The sequence below is a fragment of the Cyrtonyx montezumae genome, unplaced genomic scaffold (genome assembly GCF_038088225.1).
Source record: "Cyrtonyx montezumae isolate F1298 unplaced genomic scaffold, pur_monq_1.0 scaffold_23, whole genome shotgun sequence".
Classification (NCBI taxonomy): Eukaryota; Metazoa; Chordata; class Aves; order Galliformes; family Odontophoridae; genus Cyrtonyx; species Cyrtonyx montezumae.
In genome coordinates, this window is record NW_027071970.1 from 6,665,946 (window position 1) to 6,683,233 (window position 17,288).

The 17,288-nt window shown below is 39.0% G+C and overlaps 1 protein-coding gene across 1 annotated transcript; it reads right to left on the reverse strand.

The window, feature by feature from the left end:
* Positions 1 to 415: 415 nt before the first annotated feature.
* CHFR (checkpoint with forkhead and ring finger domains) lies at positions 416 to 16,922 on the reverse strand. Its single transcript, XM_065739079.1, has 17 exons — positions 16,697 to 16,922; positions 15,716 to 15,815; positions 10,609 to 10,718; positions 9,672 to 9,731; positions 9,287 to 9,521; positions 8,195 to 8,409; positions 7,424 to 7,580; positions 7,038 to 7,192; positions 6,592 to 6,754; positions 5,586 to 5,728; positions 5,226 to 5,345; positions 4,838 to 4,921; positions 4,642 to 4,712; positions 3,862 to 3,949; positions 3,571 to 3,678; positions 2,764 to 2,836; positions 416 to 821 (listed from the first exon to the last, which is right to left on the reverse strand). Exons 1-17 carry the CDS (start codon positions 16,839 to 16,841, stop codon positions 779 to 781), a joined length of 2,070 nt encoding a protein of 689 aa, XP_065595151.1. The 5' UTR covers positions 16,842 to 16,922; the 3' UTR covers positions 416 to 778.
* Between the last annotated feature and the right edge of the window lie 366 nt (positions 16,923 to 17,288).

Consider the following 17,288-nt stretch of genomic DNA (forward strand, 5'->3'; position numbering starts at 1 on the left):
GCTCCACGTCAAAAGCACTGTTTGGTCTTCTGATATAAAATACAACAGAAGTAATATTAGCAGAAGGCTGTTCTGCTTCAAGTATTACCCCAACTTTAGATGCAATTCTCAATTTTTTGTGCAATTACTTCTCGTAATTTAACGTGAATAAAACCCATCAATATGACAAAACTAAGATAAGAAACTGTACTTCTTCCACTCTAACACTGCACATATGGTACAAGCTTTAAGCTAAAACAGCTGTTTCATGGACGGACTTTTTTTTTATGTGAAGATTAATGTACTTGTAGCCCAAACATCATGAGTAGTGACAAAATAGCAGAGCACTGAAAATGCAGTTACAAATATACACTGACAATTTCCTTCTTAAATATTAATGGCTCTTGAAATAATCATCAGATACTTATACAAAACATTTCTATCTTTTTAAGTCTAAGGATTATTCTTAGTTTTTTCACAAGTAGTGCAAATACACTCTTATTCTTAGGCCTTCCCAAGATATGGCTGGTTTTTGTGAGTGATTTCTGCTTTTGTTCTTCAGTGAAGTGACACAGGGACATTGTAGTCATGAGGATGGAACGCAATGCTTGCTGGACTTCCTTGGAAAAAAAATTCATATACAGCTGTCAAACTCTACAAATTAAGAAGTTCACTCCAGATTACCTGATGCAGAAGTTATTGGTTCCCTGCTATGGGAGAAATGAGAAGATCCCCTGAAACCTTAAGCTGTACAAGCAGTATGACAAGGTTTTGTCCCCTCTCTACAGACTACAAGTATTCAGTTCTTGAATCGTGTTTGTTCACAAATGTGATTGAATTTCCTGAAATTAAGAAAAAAACCATTAATATGTAACAAAGTTCTCCGAAGTCAAGCAACACAAGAGTTTTCATCTTTCACAGGGTATTCTACAAGTTAAACAGTTCAAAGCAGAACATTTACACACTAATATAGCTGCTTCTCAGAACCTTCTTAGATTGAACAGTTACCAGTAACAGGATTTTCAGCATCTCCTGCCTAACAGCTGGTAGTTCCATTATGCACACAGGAAACCTGTTATTAAAAGCATTCCTCCATACTTCTGTATATTTCAAATCCAGAAGGCAAGTCAAACAGGAATCAAGAGAATTAATTTTGTCCTGAGAGACATCAGTTATTTTTATTAAGGCAGCATTGCATGGGCTTGGTAGGAACTACTATTAACTATGCTCAACAATACATTTCCACACAATCCTCTCCTGGAAATAATATAAGTAAAGTTTTCCTCATTCTGTATTGAGTAAGTTCAATAGGAATGGCAAGCTTGTCTGCACAAAATGCTGTATAAAGCACTTCCTAATTCTCTAAAATCTCTCACTACTAATTTTGCTTTTCCTCTCCATGGGTTATGTGTCCCTCAGCACATATGGGAAACATAAGTTGAAAAGCTGAGTGAATTTTTTCCTTACTGAATTAGACAAAAGATCAGAAAGAAACCTTGCCTACATAACCAAACTACTTAGCAAAACAATTTAACTCAATAAAAAAAAAAACAACAACATAGGAGTGGTATATGATAAGTTTGTTTTTGTTTCCCCCTGCTTCTATGGATTTTAAAAAATTTAAAGCAGCAGCTGGTAAAGCTCTAGAACAGTTAGTGCTGGAAAAACAAGCAGAAAAAGCCCTTTTCATTCTAGATGAAATTATCTACCCAAATATGAATGTAGATAACTGGAGAGTGCTTTGATACTGAACTAACTCTCCATTGCTTCAAAACAAAATCTCCTGTACATAGGAGTACACAGACATTACAGATAATACAGATAATGGTGGAGCTTTGAACTAAATCTGCAACTTAAATTCCAAATTATTTATGAAAGCTATTTGGTAAAACTCCGCATTTGTATGTTGCTGGGGACTCACATTTGAAGTCTTTTTTATGATGTGTTTGAGTAAGCCGTACAGACTGGTTATTTTTAACCCACAGTACCTGAGATGTTAAAGGAATCATGCTAACTGTGCACTCTCACTGCACAGAGTCTACTAGAATCTACTATTCATTATAAGCAATTCTTCAATAAGGAGGTACAGCTCCACTGTCTTGAACTGCACCATGAATTCAGAGAGTAATTTCCTGAGCAAGAAGGATTTCTTTATCCTTCCTGGAGCAAGGTGACTTGTATGCAGACAATTTTTGTCTTATTCCTGAAATTCTTTAATACTTGCCATAACACACATGTGAAAATGACCTGGTATCAGTGGCCTTCCTTTTCCAAAATCAGGGACCTTATTTTGGATGAATAATTCTCAAATGACCAGACACCAGGTTTCCAGTGTCACATGCCAAACTCTTCTTCCTGCCCTTGCCATAAATTATTCCCACCAACTTATCCCTTCAAGGTTTGCTGTAATTTGCTAAAAATTGTTTCTCATAGTTCCATAGGAAACAGAAAAGGGCTAATTATCTGCACAACATTTTCAAGAAGCACTTGAGACAAGAGCAAATTAAAAGCGGCTCGAGACAGAAAAAATATAAATGAAGGAGGAATTGGGGGTAGAAAACATCAACTGAAAAGTGCTACTGGTACCTTTGGATGTGCACGGAGTCAATTTCAAGTTGTGTTTAAAAACTTGAACGCACAACCCCAAGCTCGTTCACTTTTGTTTGTATTGCAGTAGTGTTTCTCGTGCAGTTTTCAGCACTTCAAAGGTCTTGTTTTTAAGCAAAAACAAACAAAACCAAACAAAACCCAGAAACCCTCCACTTCCTAAATGGTGTGACTTACATGGCATGATGTGCTTTGACCTGAGTTCGGCAGTTGCGTCCCCAGTAGCAATCAGGACGTGATGTGACAGTCACTGCAAAGGAAAAAGTAAGATACATTTAGTTATTACTGAAACCATTAAATAAGGTTATATAGAGTACTAAACCTCTGCTACTGGTGGTTACTGACTGCAGCAGTAGTAAAGAAACAAGACATTACTGGCAAGAAACCACAGCAGCCTGTATCAGTTCAGCTTTCCAGAAACAAAGAAAGCACTCAGCGAAGACTGAAAACACAGTTCTGAGTTTTAGGCTCATACAGACTTACGATGAAAGGATTTCTTTCTCAGTGCTCTCAACTACAGCTTTATTATTTAGTTCAATAGATATTGACTTCACAGTATGACACTGGACATAGATCTAGATACCTTTCCATACAAAATACAACCGAACCCTCATTAATTTGGGTAGAGTTTGGTATGCGGCCCCAAGTTTTATGTACAAATAAACTGAGTGGTCCAGCAGGCTGTTACACTAAATAGGAAAATGATAACGAGGAGAAACAAGTGATCTGCCTCATTGTGCACAGAAGCAGAATTCACAATAGTTAAAAGATGTGGAAGCTCTTGCTAACAACAAGAACTGAATGGATAAAAGCAATGCCTAAAAATGGACTACTGGAAGAGCTTCTGTTCCCAATCCCGAATCTGCTGACTGAGGCCACAACCTGCATCTCATTTAAATCTAAGGCTTCACATAGAAGATCCAAGAATAAAAGTGATTAAACTCTTTAACTGACTCCTCCTGTACCATGTAAAGCTATCCCCACCTGGCAGTTCTGCAACAGGAATATTCTGTCTGTACTGGTAGGCAAGTTCTCGAAAGCTGCGAAGGCCACAACAGTAGCAAAGCACTGTGTTCCCAGTAATTCTGTAATCTAGAGAGAAATACAGTTTGTACATAATGCAGTGTAAGGAATAAGACATCCAGTGTAACAAAAATGTCATTACATCACAAGTTATGTACACAGAACTTCGAGCCTCTTGATTGCTCACTGAGTTCTGCACAGCCACACGTGCAAACGAAGACTTAAACATGGACAAAAGTGAGCAAAACATACCTGACAGCATAAAAACTCCTCTTTGAAGAGCTAACAGACTTTCATTTAACATATTCTTCCATGTCAAACCCCTGGATGCCAGGTAATCCTGAAAAAGGAGAATTTATTGTTTCATATTAAAAAAAAAATACCCTCCAACATGAAAAAGAGACCAAGCCATTAGCTCTCAAACATTACCAAACCTAAATCTAACTATGCTTTTAAATGAGAATTAGGCTGTTTACAAATAATAACAGAATACCACTTTTTTAGCTTTCAAATCACCAATAAAACTGTTAGCTCACTATCCTTCATTCAGAGGATAGTTTCTTTGGCTAGAAGAACGCACACAGATTCCCACACTAACATTTAACTGACACCAAGATTTCATCCAGTCTACGTAATTTAGATAACCTAGTTATAGTACAGAAAAAGATATTTGTATGCAACAAGTGAAGTTTAAGTTGTCTGGCATTAAAGAGTTACTTAACATTTGTTTTCCTGTTAAATGCTAGTGAATTATTTTTCTCTAGTTAATATCCCTGACGTTACACTTCAGACTGTAGATACTGGGTTCCATAACAAATACTTCATATGAGGATAATTCTTTGATTTAGCAATCAAACATACATGAATTCTACAGTCACTTAAATTCAGAAATCGTTGCTACAATTGTGGCCTTCTTGGCAGCTGTCAGACATACATGTTTGAGACATTAAATATCAATATCATTTCATGATCAAATCTTAAAACAACACACATTTATTGTTATGTATCAGACATACTTATTTAAAAAAATACCTTTAGGATATCTGACTCATAGTGGTTGTTATTTAGGACTCCATCTAAACACTTGTCACCAAGGTTTATTTCTAATCAGAAGAAGAAGAACAAAAGAATTATCATTATTTCTTCCCAAATCCTTAAGGAAGCTTAAGGTAGACAGAAATTATCACAAAGAGAGTAGGCTCATAAGAAATGTATTATTCCAAAATACCACAGAATGGTGCCAAACAGCCAAAACATGCCATCCTAGTGCAGCCCCAGTATAAGTGACAGAAGGGTTGCAGACAAACTGTACCTGTAAAACAGCAAAGAAAACCCCTGCTGTAAGGATTGCACACAATGAAACTCAACTGTCTGATATTTTTAAAACAGTAACAATAGAATCCTGATAAACTTTGTTAAAAACAAACAAACAGCTTTCTTATTCAAAACAGACAATAAATACACATTATAAAGGTAGACTGTTTCATGTTGTGACAAGCAGACTCCAAATAAAGTATATCAAGCAAAATCACTCCTCAAAATAAACACAATTTTCATTAAGCTAGACTTATTTTTCAAATTTTTTCTTGGGTTTGGCTACAGAACTATGTACATACATTGCTGAGGAGCAACATGAGGATTCTGTTCACGCTCTGCTCTTCGGTCAGGCATTGGCTGAAAGCAGCAGGTGCATATTACATGACTGCCTTGAGCAGGACACACATATTCCTGGACAGCTAGTGGGCGAGAAAAAATAATGATAGACTGAACAATGCAAAGGATTGCAAAATGGACTAGGAATCCTAGTAAACAATGGACAAAAATGACCACACTAAAACAATCCACTAATTTAATTATATCTGCAAAGATACCTATGTGAAATGGCAATACAGTACTATGAGGATGAGCTTACTCAGTTCCTAAGGGCTCATACCCCTGTTATCTGCATGCTGCTAACAAGACCTCATGACACTGACCTGCAGGGAAGTTGGCAGACGTGGAAGGTGCATCTCCCAGTGCTTGCATTCCTCCTGCTTCTGTCTCCTGGCCTGTGCCAGGCAGAGCTGGAACAGAATGTCTTCGATACCCTGGGCACTGTCTGCATACTATATATGGCTGACTGAAAAAGATAAAATAAGGTCATAGGAAATCATATCCAAATGCAAATAACTCATCACTATGCTAAGCAAAGTTGATCACACTCTCAAAGTTTTAATTTGGAATTTCTTCATTCACTAATGTATGGAAGTCTACAGAACTCAGCATCTCACAGTTGTGAAGATTGCTGTAGTTGTAACGAAGAGTACTGCAAAAGAAAGGATTCTTAATAGCTTCCATAAGAAAACAGAGTGGTGTGACCAGAAGCAAGATTAACAAAGTTGGAATAATTATCTACTGGAAGACTTCTTCTTTCCTCCTCTAGACATACAGCAAAAAAAAAAAAAAAAGCTAATGAAAACGAAGAGCTATTTTGGTGGCAAGTAATCCCTTGGTCAAGCATCAGCTGCTTTGGCAGCATGCACTTGGCAAAAGCAGGATCCCAGACACACTAATTGGAGCTATATTTATGAGAAATAACAGACTATGACGATATAACAAAACCTCATCCAGAAATCTATTTTCTGTAAAATAACGGCCACAAAGGTACTTCTCACACATCACGAGATGCTGTGGTACTATTCAGGAGAGAGTTGTTGGTAATAAACTGAACCTTGCTGGGCTTCAAGGAGTTCTAATTTAACAGTTTTTTTGTTGACTGCCTAAGGTTTTGAAGGATGGCCAGTAGAATTGCAAAGACAGTAATTGCAAAGACTGGTAAGAACAAACTTGCCTGAAAACAAATGAAAGGTTCATTCTGGAAATAAGCGTGGAACAGCATCAGCAATAACAATGCTCTCAATGTTTTTGAAACCACTTAGTTTGTGCGTTTGGACAATCAAGCAAAAGAAGATCCAATTCAGTGCACAATTTATATGGGCCTACCTGATATCTGAAGATTCACTATCTACATCTGACAATTCCAGTAAATCTTCTGAACTTCCTTCCTCGTCTGAAAATGATCTCCGCACCTTAGGTTGCAACATGTCTTGAGTAATTTTGTTTCTAGCATCCATGCTACGTACATCATCTTCGTTACGACATTTATCTGTATGAAAACCAAAATCAAATTTCAAGAGAAGAGCACAAGATGCTTCACATTTGTTATTCCCATTCTTTTTACATGGAGTTATGACATTTTCATTGCCATATAATTTATTTTTAGGTAAGTTTGAGAAGATCTTGCTTTTCTTGCAGTCTTGTCAGAGAAAACAGAGTACTATGAGCATACAACATACAGATACTTGATTGATGCTGGACTTTGTGCATACCTCAGCTATACAGTTATTGTGTGAAATACATCAGATTCTGTTACACACACTTGAACTTGCCTGGATGCTGAATGAGATAAGCTTCAACCAAGTTGTTCAATATGTGATTTTTACAAATACGTTCTACTGGACAACGACAAGTTGGACATAGAGAAGACCTCTCCATCCATCCTGAGTAGCAGGCAGCACAGAAAGTATGCATACAAGGTTGCAAGCTGGAAAACACAAACATAACAAGTAAGTAAACCCTAAATATTTCTTAATTTACATTCATAACACTTAAAAAAGCATTTAAAACATGCTCAGATGATAAGAAAGACTCGTTAAAAAAAAAAAAAAAGACTTAGAGGGCTTGTAAATAACCCAAACCTCCTGGTCACCTCAAACTGTCACTGAACTTCTTATATCATTAACACATAACTAGGGCTTTTGTCAGTCATACGTACCTCACACAGTCATGCAGCAATTCTTGGCAGATAATACAAGTTAATGTTTCCTCCATCTTATCCGGTTTCACATTTGATGTTTTTGCATCTTCAGAGCCAATTTTAATTATACATTCACTTGGAGCTGCTTCTGGAAGATTTGGACAAGCACCATCATCTACAAAGACAGAAAACTCCACAGTATGTAGATTCTGAAACTTTTTTTTTAAGTGTTTAAAAGAGACCAGAAAGGTGCACAAAAATTCCTTGCTCACTGACAATAGACCCACTAAAGGTTCCTACTTATTACAGAAACCATTATGCAAAAAAGTCATCACTTTCACTGGATCAGAAATCAAGCAATCAAGAAAAAAGGAACTGAAAAAGGACTAATGACACTGATCTGACTGAACCTGGAGATGGGAGAAGTATTATTTCTTTATTTAACACAATAAAGCAACATGGAAATACATTGGGGGGGGGGGGGGGGGAAGCTGTCTACCCCACAGTAACCTGACAATCACAGAACTGCAGGGGTTGGAAGGGACCTCAAGACACCACCGAGCCCAGCCTCCATGCTAAAGTAGGTAACCTTTCAGTCCTTCCTAAGTCTGATGAGCACCTTTGTATTTATTTCATGGTAAGAAAAGTAAGTGCAGACTTTTAAGTTCCTATTCATCTCACTGGACTTCTATGAAAAATAAACAGCATTAGATTTCTAATTTAAACTCTTAATATAAACTTTCAACAACAGTAAAGAATAGACTGCAGAATAGATTGCAGAATACTAGCCTCCTTTCAGTTTCTTCTTAGCAGGTTCCAAAACTACTTCTTCCTGCGTCCTTTGAGAATCCAATTCTGTATTTTCTTTGTCACTGATTTCTGAAGTGATTGCAGAAATTCCAGTATTCACCTCCAGCTTTTCATGTTCCTCATGAAGTGCTCTTAGACACACAGATTCTAAAATGGGCAAAGCAGGCACAGGAGTGAAGAGTGAGGATTGTGAACTTGCAAAATAAAAACAGAAGTTGCATATAGATATGGGATAAGCAGAGACAGAAGTTACTTGAATATTGATGATGCATGTACAGCAATCCAAACATCCGTACAGGAAAAAAAGAATACCAAAGCAGAGAATTATTATAATTACACTAAATGCGTTCTGAGTGAATCTGACTAATTGGAGGACCTGGAAAAAACAGCCTTTAGTTGTGTAACCCTGCTTAAAAACCCTCTTCAAAGTACAGAGCATTTATTCATAAGATTAGTACTCATATCAATGCTTTCTGACAAGGATGTCAGGCAAAGGATTTGTACAATACTGATCATACGTAGCAGATCAGGAGCAGAGGGCAAAGCTTCATTTTCATAGGAGTATGCACAAGGGTTCTCTACATAGCTGCCCTTGCTCTAATTCTATTGGAATATTGTACTGCCAGTACAGCTGAAGATACCAGGCAAGGCACTCATGTGGTGTATTTTGGCCTTAGTGCTCTAAAGTAAGAGAAAGCAAAGCAGTGACTGGCAGAACTAACAGTGATAACCAGAGTAGTTTCTCAGGCTGCATGAGCACAAACAGTTCTATTTACTTGTCTGGTAAATTATCCATATGCATTTGCTAAGTTTCCACCATATTGTCAGTACAAATCCATAGCATAACAAAAGAACAGTTTGAGGTTTACACTGATTTTGTATCTCTCTGAACATAATCAATTCTCATCACTGTTTTACCCATTCACCAGGATTTACCCTGCCTACTCATAAAATACACATAACTACCTGGTACTTTAAATAGAACTTACAAAGAAAATGCTAAACACCCGAAAGGGATAAGGTTAAAATTAAAATTTGGTCTAACAGCTGATGAGATAGCACACTAAATACTTGATATAACTCTTACCAGATGTAGAAGGATTATCCTGTTCAACAGATGCAGACTCAATAAGAGAGGTAGAAGAAGCATTAAAGAGGTTAGATGTAGAAGTAGATGGCTGTGGTTCCTCATAGCAAGACTGAGTAGCTGATGGTGATGAGGTAATTTGGTTCTCATCATTACTTCTTCCTGTACTTGAGGTATCTTTGGTCACATGGCATTGGTTTTCTACATTAGCTTCTACAGCTAGACGGGAAAAAAAGGGGAAAGAAAAAGATCTGTGTGACAGTCATCACATGATGGCTACAGAATTCCAAGGAATCAAATTCTAACAGAAGTGCTGCATTAGTCACTGGAGCTTAGCTACTCTTCCTGGATCTTCAGTTACTTCCTTACCTACAGGTTCTTGAGTGGCATCATGTTTTGCGTTTAAGGATTCATAAAGATAAGCAACGTCTGAAAGAGAGAAAAAATATTAAATGGAATTTTTTAAACAAAAATCAACTAGCCTGAATGTTACACAAACAAGTTCTACTACCAGGCAGATGCTTCCCCAAAGGGTCTGACAGCACAACAGCCAAATGAGGGACCACCTCTACAGTACAAAGTTAATGCTCCTACTTAGGAGGCAATTAGGAACAACACAGCAAGATCCTTTCTTCTCAGGAAACCAGGCAGAGAGGCTTTTGTGTGAGGTTTATCTTGTGCCAGCCATAGAACCACAGGCTTAATCATTTCTTACATGTAAAATATGAGTCTTTTCTTTTACTGATACTTCAATTAAAGTTATTTGATGAAGCTTATCATTTCTGAGCTCACCTCTCAAATTCTTCCTTCAATTTTAGATTTCTTTGCAAGAAAGAAACTCTAAAACATACAGATTAATAGCACACTCCAAGTTTAATCCAGAAACTAATTTAGTAACTATTAATACAAAACAACTGAATAATACTCTCCTTTTCACCAACCACTTCAACCAAATACATTTTGACAGATTCCCCTAGCCTGCTACTTTTTACCCAAACTAGAATCCCATTTAAAAAGAACAGAAGCCCTTTTCCTCATCAAGTTAGGCTAAACTCCTTCAGAGCTTCAGACAAGCCAGAATGTCAATCCTGCAGTTCCTTTCCATCTTTGAAGATGGAGAAGCTGAAAAAGCCAAACTGAATGCTTGGTAATTCCAACACTTGTTAGCATGAAAAGAAATCTGTACTTCTGTTCATTACATAGTACCTGGAGAATTCATATAATGATAATAATTGTATTGACATTTATTTTCTCTTGTGAAATAAAAATGACTAAGTACTCAATTAAAAAAAAATCCTTTACTTACTGTTCTCTGGCTCATTTTTTCTGTAAACAACATAGATCACATCTCCAGTTTGTAAAGGGTATGTCTGCTTCTTAACCACTTTCAGTTTATTAATTACTGTTCCATTAGTACTAGAAAGAAAAATAAAAGATGATAATGTAAATGGTTCCAATAATTATCTAGAAGAAGGAAAATTCAATATACTTTCAATGAAGAAAACTGTTGGCTCTCCAAGACATTTTAAGCAAGGATAAAAAAAAAGTTCAAGAACAAACCAAAGAAAAGAGAAAACCTGTTTCAAAGACAGAAGTGCAGGACCATTTGTACTTTAAAGCTCATTCGCAGCTCCTAGTAAAGACATGAACTTCATTGAGACATGATACTTGGCCACCACCACTAAGTAATTAGATGACTGTTCCTATAGAAAACTCTCTATCTTTTAAATATGAAAGAGGAAAGGACAAAAGGATTTCTACTCAAGAAGTTCAAGGTTATGTTTTCTACTTAACAATAGGAGCCTCCTAAGACATGCTGGCACAAAGGAACTTCTCCTGTACAGTAAGGGATCCATTAATGGCATTCATTTTGTTTCCTTTCTGCTTCAAATAGTGAAAAATTGAAATTCCAAGGTTACTTAGGTCGTCTGCAACTAAAACCCAAGAAGTCAGGTGAGAGAACTATTATGCACAGCTTAAAGGAGAGTTGGAAAGAATTATTTTGGTATTTGCAAAAGCTCCAAGACTTATGGAAGAAATTAAACCAGGGAAGAAGCAAATATGAAGCACTGCTGATTAATGGAGATACCTCTGCTCTTTCACTGTGAGTGATGTTTAATATGCAAGCTCTTAGCATTTAATAATTCAGTCATAATTCAAATAGTGAAAAACTTCAGCTGCATTGCAGTAAGCCTCTTTCAGGGCTGCAGCATTCTAGAACTTCAAATTTCTGCCATTCAATGTCAGAAATACAATTCAATTAGTATCATATATGAAAGAAGATGCTTCCAGCCCCCCCCTCCAAGCAGAGCACCACCTCCAAGAAACAACAGCAGACCTCTGCTGCCACCTCCTGGAAGCCACTACTTGTTCTCAGTACACAATCTGGTCTTCCTCAAATGGACCAGTTATTACCTAGAGGAGGGCAATGGTTATTTAGCCACAAGCACCTTTCCTTCCCTTCTCCTCATCTTTTTTCCTTTAAACAGCAACTCGAACCTGAGAAAACTTCCTGCCATTTTGCAAGACAAATAGAAAAAGAACTTCGTACTGCTGACCTTTTCAGACACAAAGTTGAAAGCATTACATTAAAAAGCTAAAAGGGCAAGCAAGCCTTTTTGAATAGCCACAGCACGTTCTGTTCAAGACATCACTTCTTCCTTCTCCCTCTGCAATGGCTTTCACTACCTACATATATGAATCAACTAATCCAACACACATTAAAGAGGATCTTAAACATCATCAAAGAAAAACCTTTGGGTCACATCAATCATCGCTCCATTAAATAATCTTCAAGCTTCTTTATAAGTAAATAAACTATTTAGAGCTTGCCTTTTTACCTTAGGTGTATAGATGCTGACTAGCCCAAAAGACACAAGAACCAAAAAGGCAGCAGAATGGGAGTGCCCCTGGCAGTTAAAAGCACCAGAAGTTTAGCAATTAAGAGCAAGAAAGCATTCTAAACAGTCTGCCAAAAACTACACTCGTTTTTAACTTAATACTGCTACCAGTGATACTAAAAAAGATGGTTATGAGAGGGAATAAGCCAAGTATGGCATTCTTGCAAAAAACATTCATCACCATTGCATGTCAGAAACCACTCATTCTTGGTCTGATAACTGAAGCTGAAGAAACAGCTCCCCATCCACAAAGTGACTACAAACACCCACGTCTTGTCAGTCCTGCAGTTAAACCTATTCCAAGGAGTGCTCAGTAATGAGTTACATGGCATCTACAGATGCAAAGTAAGTAAAAATAAATTGACAGAATTTATAAAGAAGGAAAAAAAAGCAAACGGAAGTTTTATCTCAGTCAATAATCAAAAGGAAAAAAAAATAATCACCAATCACCCCAGGTAATCATTGTTTCTTCACTTAACAATTCCAGTTTCATTACAGCAGCATGAGACATTTAACAGGCACTGTGACATCCTACGTTTTTTTTTTTTTTAAGGAGACACACATGATAAATAATGGCACTTGTACATTCCTGTGATTAGACCAGTGTTTTAGACCATAGCTTATAAGATAAATAATATTTATAACACATACCCCACAGATGAAGGTCCACTGGGGACTTGACACTGGGTTGATATTAATTGGCTATGTTATTTTTTGATGTGAAGAAGAGAAGATTTACTATCAGGTATAAATTGCCTGAGTTGTGAAACAATGCCACAGAAGATCCCACTGGCACTTCTCTAAGGAACAGAGTCAGGCATTGGCTCACTTCCAACTCCAATTTCTATTTCAAAATTAAGAATCTTACAGCTGCTTTCACTTAGGGCAAACCAGTATCTGCCTCAACAGTGTCAGGTCAGTTTGCTTTTCTGTCAAGTAATATCAAGGAACTATGACATAGCCACACACACAAAAAAAGGGTTGGGAGGGGGGCTGGGGGGGGCAAATCCACTGATATTTTATTGTTCTGTTTGCTAATCGTTGGGTTTTGTTACATTACTACTTGTTCTGTTTACTCAACAATTTCAAATCCTCTACATATTTCCTCTCATCTGCAAATCTATGGCAGTTCTTTCAGAAATAGATTCATGAACTCATCACGCTACCATGAAGGTAAATAACAACACCGACCATCTACATATATTTGATGATATTGTTTGATTTAGCTACAATACAAAAACAAAGTCCACTCAGTCCAACTATCCCATGCGAGCTGCCTCCTTCAATGCATTCCTTCTCACCAGAAAAATCCGAGCTTGACCACAGCAATGTTTCCAAACTATTTTCCACTTAACAGAAGAAAAAAAGCTGATGCTGCAGTATTTTTCTGGCATCAGTATTGCCAACTCAAACATCTAAAATTCTTCTTCCAGCTTGCTTGATTTCTCAGAGCTCAGCTGACAGTGCAAATGTCGGAAGACTCAAAGGAAAGGAGTCTTCTGTAAACAGACATACTAACTTTGGGTTTTTGATTCAGCAAGAAGTAATTGCACTACGTAACAACACAGAGGCAAGAAGAACACTTGAATGACCTTCACTCCTTTTTGTCAGCTACGTATAAGCATAACATACATAAGCAGTTAATGTTAGTACTCCACAGGCATGCAGCCCATCTGTGACATTAGCAATTCCTTCCTTTTCATGAAGGCATCATGTGAAAAAATAAAAGTTTAACTGGGCTTCGCTAGGGTTTTTTTTTTTCTGCTTTTTTTTTTTGGTTGACAAAGAAGAAAAAGTAGAAGATACTACAAGGATAAATAAGGTTCAGAATAAGGGCCATGAGATGCTACAGGATTTTGGTGCTTAAAGGATTAGAGAAAACCAAAACAACCCAATTCAAATAGAGTAGTGGCCCTTCTTCAACTGAGGCTGAAATGGGTGACCACCTGAGGCAGCTTCCAACCTCAGTAATTCCACAACATTCTGTTTTACTGGAGGAAAATTAAAAAATAAAAATAAAAGCTCATGTAATTATGTAGAAGTGAGTTCCACTTAATATCAGCATAGCCACTAATTAACAAAGCAAAAAAAATTTTGCTATAAGAAAGATGTCAATTAACTCTTGTAGATTCTGCCAACAGTGCCCAATGAGATGTGCCCACTGTTCAATTAAAGGCTTTTCTAGAATATTCTCAAAGCCTCAGAAAGTATGCAACACTAACCTGAACTACCAGAACAAAAGGCCTAACTGCAACCTGGGACATTTGAAAGAGAAGCAGCAGATCCAGCATGGTACTTTGTGAAACTTTTCACATTACACTTCATCGTCGTGTATATACAGCTATATATTTTGAACTGCCATCTTCATCTTCGGGAATAGTGCTTTCTAGACACAAAGAAGGGGGGGGTGGGGGAAGAGCTGGCAAAAAAGTATTATTTGTTTCCTTACTGAGTGCAACAGTGGGGCAGAAAAGAATGTGGTTTACAGAAACAGTCTGAAATGTCACGGATCTCTTGAAACGCAATAAACCAGAAGCTTTCTGCAATCTCAGACAAAAAATCCTGTCAAAAATGAAGCAGATGAAAATGTGCAGGGGGTTACAACCTCCTCCTAAGAAGTCTCCTTCTATTCAAATTCCTATCTCAAATTTTACAAAGAAAACAAGATAAAACCCAATGAAAACCACCCACAAACCCTGCAGTGCTATTCATACTCCCACAGTAACCTTAAAACTCTACAGGAAATAACATCACTAACATGCCAAGTTCACTGGCCTTCAGTATATGAGGAAATATGCAACGAACTTCACACACCAAAAGTAGTTTCACAAAATTAGCTTAGCTTTTTAACAGCAGTTCCAGTGAGGTATGTACTTAAGTCTTTTTACATTAAGGGCCTTAGTAACCAAACCCTTAATACATCATGGAAATAAAATAATCATTCTAGTTAAACAAACCCCAACACAAGTATCAAGAGTAGAAATTCACCAAGCACCTCTTTAACTATTAGATTAGATCTGGTCTTCAGCTGACATGCCCAGCACAACAACTAGATGACTGCAGTACCCAGGGTATACAAATTCATGACATTTTTAATACCATAAAGATGTACCACAAATACAGATTTTTATGACTTTATGCCTTGAGATAATCACTACAGTTATTTTCCTTCTTTGTTAAGTTCCTGAAACCTGGCATGCTCACATATAGAGCTTTTAAGAAAGTCAGTATCACTGCAAGCCATCCTACTTCCTCTCATAAGCCCAAAGAAATATCCCAGAGAACCATTACACCATCAGTATTTTCCACGGGTTCCTTTGAAGAGGAAAGAAAAAAAAATACTGGGAAAGTGCAATAAACAAACAAACAAGAAAAACAACCACTCCAGAGCTGCAAAAAGGGAGGAAGAAAAATGAAGGAGAAGGATTTGCTATTAATGCCTCAAGCAATACACAAGATTTTGCTTCACAGACTTAAGAGATGATAACATCACAAGTTCAAAGGAGAACCAACCTTGTATCTTCCAATGACACTTGACCAGACTCTTCATCCACTATGATCTTACAGTGATCTCCAGACACCAGCTTGTTGCCAGGGAAAGATAAGTCACAACCTGAGAAAGAAAGCAGATTTTCATGTTTAAAAATACACATTACAGACAGCTCAGGATTCTACATGTACATGAGTTGGTTTGTTGTGCATTTATAGACATCTGCAATGATCGAATAGTTCAAAACTTCCAGTGGCATATAAGCAGAAACGTAGTCCATCTATGTGATATATAAAAACAGTGCAATGGTCCCACGTAACAATACAGGTTTATTTCAACCTCTTCAAGATGTTTCAGCTCCCTTTCTTTCCTCAATTTCAGCCTTTATAAATGAAAGTCAGACCGCGATTACCCCGCTCTATAGTGGTATAAATTCATGTGTATCTGAGATGCATTCAATCCAAATTCTGGAGGCCTTTGTCACAGAGCACCCAGCTCTTCTTTCATGCCAGCGTAGCACTAGACTATAACTGAGGAAATGGTGGGGACCAGTGGTTGATAAATGAGAGTATTGCTTCTCTGCCTTAAAGCCCTGTGACACCAGGAAGTGCAAAGGTCAAAACGTACCAAGCATCTTCCCAGTATTTCCATTCTATTCAAGGAAAGCCTCAATGATGACCTCCAAAAACGCAAAGGAAACATAAACAGGCGTAACACAGACACTCTCTAAATCAACTACCATTTTCTCGTATTCGTGCAAGCTGCCTCAGATGACCTAAAAGCTACATTCACTCGTGAACGCTCCCATGCCACGAGTTGGTGAAAAAGAGAGAAGGTCGGTGCAGAACGCTCCCTTCACACAGCACAGGGGGCACGAGGGACCGGCCGGGCAGCGCCTGCAGCAGCTGAAAGCCCCAGGCCCCGCTACCCTGAGCCCACCTCAGAAGGCCGTGAATGCCGGCCAGGGGACCGCGGGCGGCCCCGCGCACTGCAGCCCGTCCCACCTTTCTTCCTGCCAATCGTCCACTCTCTCTTGAGCAGCAGGACGTGCGGCTCTGCCTCCTCAGCACCCAGCCGGGTCAGCCTCCCCCAGGGCTGCTGCTGCTGCTGCTGCCGCCTGCTCTGCTCTCCTCCTTCCGAGCGCTCCATTTGCCTTCACATCTGACGAAATCAAACAAAGCGAACCCGAACCCCACATCACACAGCACCCGGGGGGGCCGCTGGGAGCCGGCGCCCCCTCCCCCTGGCGGGCCGCTCCAGGTTCTGCGCGCCGCCGCCGCCGCCCCTCAGCCCCCCCGGGGCTGCCGGCCCTGCCCGCTTCCTTTTGTGTGGAGCCGCAGAGCCCTCCCCTCACCCCCCAGCCCCCCGCCGCCAGCCCACCCCCTCCGCTTCCCGCCGCCCCCACCCCGCAGGGCCGCTCCCAGACCGAGGGGAGAGCGATCCGGGGCGGCCTCCTTTCCCCCGCTCACTTCTCTCCCCAACTTTCCGCCCTCTGCCCCCAGCGGGCCCCGCTCCCTCGGAGAAGAGGGGAAGGCAGAGGGGGCCGCGGCCCCCCCCGCCTCCACCCGCCCCTTCGGGCCCGTCGCCCCCTCCCCT

Coding starts and splice junctions, on each gene's coding strand:
- CHFR (XM_065739079.1), bottom strand. CDS start 16,841: ATGGAGCGCTCGGAAGGAGGAGAGCAGAGCAGGCGGCAGCAGCAGCAG. Junction 4,922..5,225: donor TCATGTTGCTCCTCAGCAAT/GTATGTACATAG, acceptor GCTGTTTTACAG/GTACAGTTTGTCTGCAACCC. Junction 3,679..3,861: donor AGGAGTTTTTATGCTGTCAG/GTATGTTTTGCT, acceptor ATTTCTCTCTAG/ATTACAGAATTACTGGGAAC.